Source organism: Triticum dicoccoides, chromosome 6A (genome assembly GCF_002162155.2).
Source record: "Triticum dicoccoides isolate Atlit2015 ecotype Zavitan chromosome 6A, WEW_v2.0, whole genome shotgun sequence".
NCBI classification, from domain to species: Eukaryota; Viridiplantae; Streptophyta; class Magnoliopsida; order Poales; family Poaceae; genus Triticum; species Triticum dicoccoides.
Window position 1 is genome coordinate 30138117 of NC_041390.1, and position 6747 is coordinate 30144863.

Genomic DNA, 6747 nt, shown 5'->3' on the forward strand with positions numbered 1-6747 from the left:
CCAGATTTATGTGGGGATTGTTAGCTTAGATTCCTCAGTTTATCCATCTCATGTATTCTGAACGAGCACTTCAATTGATGCTTACTAGTTGGATAGATGGCGTACTATATTTGCTCCTTGTACATGCATATGCCATGTTTTTGGGTTAATTTGTCCTGTCGACGGTCAAATTCATCCACTGCATTGCCTTGGTTCAATTCAATTTATATAGAGCTCTCCACGCCCAAGATAGAAATATTTTTTTCTATCCACAGCTCGCGTCATTTTTTTTACCATTTTAATATATATGCCACTGAACATTCAATCTTTGCTTGTGTAAGACGGACTTTCTTCTGTTGTGAACTGAGTTCGACGGAAGAACGGTGCCATGGTTGCTCGCTCCGGTATGGTGCAGCCGAGCTGGGCCAACGACCATGTTGTGTACGACTGTAAAATCCGCTTTGGTGGCGCCTTGGGTAAGCAGCAGCGCCCCCAATGGTCGTTCAATTTTCAGAGTCTTTCTTTGTGTGTGTGTGTGTGCGCGCGCGCACGTGCTGATGACGCCTTCATTCTCTTGTCCATTGAGGATCCGCAACAGGGAAGAACAAGTGCCACCGTCGATCCGATGCTCGTGCCAGGAAAGGGATCCTCTCACTGTCTTCTAATTCAAGTGAGTAGTCAACATCTTCGGTGGCCCTTTGCATTCTTTCTATTTCAGTCAACGGAACAATCTGATTTAGTCTCTCACCTGGGAACATGCTAGTTATTCCGACTTTTGTCTTCGCAAATAAAACTATTCGGACTTACAATTGTATTCACTACCGTGTACCCCCTGTAGCATAGCATGAATGATATGATGTTCTTGAAAGAGTGCCGGGGACGTAGCTAAAATGAGTTGGTTCCCATTGCAGGTTTGCCATCTGAGGGCCAACATGGAGCTCTGCACCAGAACTACCTACATGCCTCGATCCCCTGCACCGAGCTCAGAGCGATGTACGCATGCCACCAGTATGGTGTACTCTCTCTCTCTCTCTCTCTCTCTCTCTCTCTCTGGTTTATACTTGTTCATTGATTGTTTTGCCTCTTTGGTACTCCCTCCGTCCCATATTGTAAGACGTTTTTTGACACTACACTAATGTCAAAAACGCCCTATATTATGGGACGGAGGGAGTAGTATATTGATCAATCAGGCTGCTAAAATAAAATGTGGGTGTTTTGTTTGTGTACCTGTCCAGTTGCCTGAGAGCCAACTACCCTCAAGGCGGTATTCGTAGGGAGGTCAGCGAGCTCACTCATCTCACCACCCTGTAGGTTCTTCTCATCATCATCACCGTTCTCCTTGACAGTTTGTTTCTTTCTACCGATGATTCGCCAGTCTGATGCATGTTAAATTAAATGCAGGGTCTTGTCGAGCAATCTACTTAAGGGCATGATGCGACGTGCTGGCTCGGTCAGGAGCCTAAATCATCTGCTGTTCTTGTAAGTTTTTGACGGGCATGGGCTGCTCCACAACATTCGAGTCGATTTGGTTGTTGTTTGATTCGATTCGATTGATTATGCAGTGGCCTTAGCAAGCCTGTAGCATCTCCAACTAACATCATTATGCACAGATGGAGATGTTAGGGACTTGTATGGCTAGAGCTTGGATGTAGTGCCTTTTATTTCAGAAGCTTGTTGACGGTTATATGCAGTTTACTCGTTAGGGCCTTATAAATGCATCTGCTTGGTAGGGTTCACAGTAGCATTGTTATGTCTCGGATCAGTCATGGCGTTGATAAGAGATCACACTAAACCATTCCAATTAGTAGATTCTTGTGTGAAAATCTAGCAATGCGGTGTTTGCGGGATGAATGAATGTATTATTTAAGAGTGACGGAATCTGTAGTTAATCAGTGGAACAGCGTATTAATCGCAGGTGTCTTTTCTTTTATGCCCGAGGAAAACTTTAGATATTCTGAAGGTGATAGGTTTCAGACCATTCTATATATGTTTGTAGACCTACTCAAGTGCACCTTTGCAACTAAGACCATGCCGTGGCGGCACGGCCTCAGCAAGCCTTTAGCTCGCCGGTTATACATTGTTATAAGCATCTTAGACTAGAATTATTCTGTTCATAATGCATACAACGTGTTGCAGATGCAGATATAAGCTCCCCTGTCCAAATCGAATCCAATCCAAACTGCATACCATCGGTGAAGTGAAATCCACCAACCCAGTCCAATCCTGGACATAAGCGCCTCAATCCAAATCCAAATCGCTCCAAACTATCGAACCCAACCATCTTAAAGTTTTGGACTGGAACCAATTCTCAAACTGAACCAACCCATGGACTGAAGCGCATTCAGGTACGTATTCAGTTTGATCAACTACCAAACCAGCCAGCAAGGGGAAGTTGCAGTCTACTAGAAGGGAAAGCATGAGGAACACCTTGTAGGTTTGCTTGCTCTGGTGGGAGGCAACAGCGGTAGCGACTCAAAGCTGTAGCAGTAGCACCCCTGTTTCGTACATAGATTTATTTATTGCCTTGCTGCTCTTACAAGTTTTACCTTACCACTTGAGTTCCTTACCGTCCCTGTTTCGTACACTCACCTCCTATTCTTCTCAACTAGTATTTCTCTACCATTTTCGATTCTAAGCAATCATGTATAGACTGCAAGTAAATCCCTGTAAACTACTAATCATCATGTGAGACATCGTTTACTTATGGTGTTGTTTGCCTGTTGCCCACAGGCGAGGTGTTGCTGGAGCTCAAGCTGGGCTTCAACGCCACAGCTGGACCACAACCCCTGCAGTTGGGAGGGCGTCTCTTGCTCCATCTTGGATCACAGGGTCTTCTTACCAGATGGGGTTTTGTCATGCAGTTGCACAAGCCACCCTCTTCCCTGTTCAAGCTCGCCTCACACTCCCTTCCATGCCCAATTCACCGCCGAGCCTGTGCAAAGGTGAAAAATCACTGCTTATGTTGCTTATATGGTTGCTGAGTATGGGTTGTTAGATGTGTGCTGTTATATGTGCTCCTGTCATGATAAAAGAATTGTCTTTTTTTACTCAAACACTATTTAATCTCTCACCTAGGAACATATGAGTTATTCTGACTTTTGTCGTACACCCCCCGCCGCCGTAGCATGGATGGTATGATGTTCTTGAAAGAGAGCTGGAAATATAGCTAAATTGAGTTGGTTCCCATTTCAGGTCTACCATTGGAGGTTCACACTACACCATTCCAACTAGTAGGAAAACTTGTGGAAATCTAGCAATGTGGTGTTGCACTATGAATGTATAATCTAAGAGTGATGAAATCTGTAATTAATCAATGGAAGAGTGTATATGTGTCTTTCTTTTATGCCTAAGGAAAACTATAGACTCATGCTTGCAAACGAACAATTGTTTAGAATAGTTGTGATGCAAGACATAAACTATGCCTTGCTAAGTATTACTGTCATATTGTCGCTCTAGTAGCAGCACTTTGTGCCTTAAGTTTCCAGAGACTCCTTTTTTTTGTGTGCTGATGATGCTTCTCTTATCCATGGAGGAACCTCAACAAGCAACAACAAGTGATCTCCAGTTCCGGTCCATGGACTGCATCCACAAGGACCAAGATGATGACCAGTAGCCCACGCCTGAGCCCGACCATGGCATGACGGTGGCGGCGCGTCGACTACAACCTCCCCGGTGAGTCCACCTCCTACCTCTACCTCTACCATGCTCTTGTGCTGCTGTAGTACCATGCTCTGGTTCATGACCATGGGTTATTTAGTTTGTGCTTGCTGTGCTTGAGTGTTGGAGCCCAATTAGCTACTGTCATGGAATAATTTACTGGTCATAGTAAGATTTTACTCTTGTGTCATAGAAAAGATGATTCATATGCACTGTCACGCCCGGATGTCAAGTGATGATTTGGATTAGCACACTTATTACCTTTCTGCTGGCTGTACTAGTTGAGCTCTGGTCCTTCTAATTCATATCAATTTTGCTCCTGCTGCTCTACGGCCAGGAACTAGCAATGTTTGTTGTTTCGCTACTGAATGGACTGATATTTTAGTTTGTACCTCACCCAGCTGCACGCTGTTATTGTTATCTAAAATAAAATTGCTCCAACTCCTATAGCATACTCTGTTCATTTTGGAACACTAGCTATACCCCAGGAGCGCAACCATGTACGTACTATGTTAGCTCAAGCACACAGGCAGTACTACGTATGTGTCTCTCAAGGCGGCATCCGTACGGAGGTCAGCGAGCCCACTTGCCTCACCATCCTGTAGGTTCTTCACATCATCATCAGCGTTCTTTTTGATAGTTTGTTTCTTTCTACCTGTGATTTGCCAGTCTGATGCGTGTTAAATTAAATGCAGGGGATTGTCGAGCAATCTACTGAAGGGCACGATGCCGGCGTGCCGGCTCGGTCAGGAGCCTAAATCATCTGCTATTCTTGTAAGTTGTTGACGGGAACGGGCTGCTCCACAACATTCGAGTTGATTTGGTTGTTGTTTGATTCAATTCGATTGATTATGCCGTAGGCTGCAGCGAGTGTTTAATTTATAATAATCCAATAACTGTTGGTTATGTCTACTCGAATGTTTAATTGTAAGAGGCTTATTTTTCTCAAAGGAGTCACCCTAATCCAGCAGGCATATTGTTGAAATGAATTGTGGGGTTGTCTCTAACATGTTAATCTGATTAACATATGCAAACATGTGTGTAATTTCGTGTGCCTAGTTAAGTCCCTTGTTCCTTTTTTCTTCATTACTCAGGTACTTTGAAACTTCTCTTTTTATTTAGTCTCATATACTAGATGCAACTCATTTATTGTTCAAGCCCAGTTTCCCAACCGATGCTGTAGTATAGGCCTGTTAGCTGTCTGTGTGGCCTGGTGGTGATCAGGTTGAAAATGTACACCTGGAAGGCCTTGTGTGCGCTGTCGGAGCCGGAGAAGGAGGGCTGGTTCGAAACCACGACATCTTCATTTACAGGTTAGCTCCAGGTGTCCTTCATCCGTGATGTTGTTTGGGTCTGTGGTACACTTACGACATTTGGCTCTCCATGGCAGGGACAATTCCAGCATCATTAGAGCTTTGTTTATACACTAGGTAGTTCCTGTGGGTTGTTCAAAATTTCCATGATTCTACAAATGTAATTAGATTGAAATGTTGTTTATGTCTTACTTTCTACGCGTTGGTGTTGTTGATGGAAGGATGTGGCAGGTTCTGTTGATTAATGTTCCTTAGTCTTGGTCGCTGATGCCACACAATTCATGAGTTTAGCTCTTCTGTCTGAATTGCAAGATATGTGTTGTTATGCTCCTGTCATGATAAAGAGTGGATTTCCCCCCTTTAACTTGATTTAATCTCACCTGGGACATCACCACGAATCTCGTACATTCTTTTTCTTTAGTTTCTAGTGTATGTATCAACATCTTCTCACCTCTGTGTGTTTCAATTTCTTATGAATGAAATCTGCAGAGTCTTCATTGATACGGGTAGATAGCAATGTTTAGTTTGCTTGATACTCCCTCAGTCTCAAAATATAAGAGGGTTCTTGGTCTAGATTTAAACCCAAAAAATACTTATATTTTTAGACTGAGGTAATACATATTTTCTGGAGGTCTTGTTTCTTTCTTCCATGAGGTGTTCCTTTATCCCCAAGATCTTGCTCATGAGTTTTGATAGATATAAAAAAAAAGATATGTGCATGCCCAAAATCGAAATCAAAATCCGGTTGGATGTTAACTTTACTTCATGAATCTATACCCGTTTTTTGATTCAGTTTGTACAACATGCATCAACATCTCTTCTCAGCTTTGTGTGTTTTATTTTCTTTTGAATGAAAACTACATAGGCTAGTTTAGTTTGCTTGCTACTCCCTCCGTCTCATAATATAAGAGCGTTTTTGACGCTAGTGTAGTGTAAAAAATGCTCTTATATTATGGGATGGAGGGAGTACCTATTATGTGCAGGTCTGGTTTCTTTCTACCATGAGGTGTTTGTTTATCCTTGATTTCTTGCTCGTGGCTTTTGACAGATAAATAAAAAGAGATAAAAGATGGTTTGTTGTGTACATACAAATGCCCGTTTTTCATTCTGTCAACGAGTGCCATAGTGTTACTTTCAACTCTAGTAGGGATTGCCTGTGTAGTGTCGATTTTCAGAAAACAACCTAGCTAGTTCTGGTCTGTATCGACAAATGCTATGTATTTTAGAAGCTCGTGTTCTGGTTTGCATCGGAAAACCAGCTGTTCTGGTTAGCAACTTCTTTTGTGGTATTTGGTTGATAATGCTCACGCCCAATCCTTGTGCCTATCAAGTGGTAGTGCTATCTTAGCAATTCACTTTGCAAACTTAGTATTTGGTTGACAATTCTTTTGTGAAGAAATGTGTTTTTGTAGTCACCGGTGATAAAATAATGCGGTTTGTTTTGGGAAGATAAAATGGGCGATGTGGGGGATCATCGACAGCCCCTAATGCTAGTGTAGTGGATGAATGGCTAGATACTTTCTTCTTCCTGTGAGTACAACGGTTGTTGTTGCTACCGTTGGTAGTAGTATAGCTACATTATAAGATGTTTTTATTGCTTCCTCTCCATTTTTTTGGAGTGCAAATCCATCTATGTATTTCATGAAGAGGTACCCAACCCAAGAGATGCTGCTTTGGTTTGGTGTTTCTTCCTTGTCCTCCTAAGGGGGCGTGGGTGGGAGGGAACGTCTTAATTGATTAATAAAGTCAGGTAGTTATCGTTGGTAAAATGAAATATATTTATATACATGAAGGACTT

General features: G+C 42.6%; 1 protein-coding gene across 1 annotated transcript in view; it reads left to right on the top strand.

Annotated features, from left to right (window-relative positions):
• LOC119314255 overlaps positions 1–4126 on the top strand; it is a 5267-nt gene extending 1141 nt beyond the window's left edge. The window contains exons 2-9 of the mRNA XM_037588998.1: positions 321–455; positions 566–649; positions 891–987; positions 1215–1286; positions 1381–1458; positions 2710–2921; positions 3512–3651; positions 4114–4126. Of these exons, the coding sequence (XP_037444895.1) occupies positions 368–455; positions 566–649; positions 891–987; positions 1215–1286; positions 1381–1458; positions 2710–2921; positions 3512–3537 (657 nt within the window). The 5' untranslated portion in view covers positions 321–367 and the 3' untranslated portion in view covers positions 3538–3651; positions 4114–4126. The remainder of the gene's footprint in view (positions 1–320; positions 456–565; positions 650–890; positions 988–1214; positions 1287–1380; positions 1459–2709; positions 2922–3511; positions 3652–4113) is intronic.
• The last annotated feature ends 2621 nt before the right edge of the window (positions 4127–6747 follow it).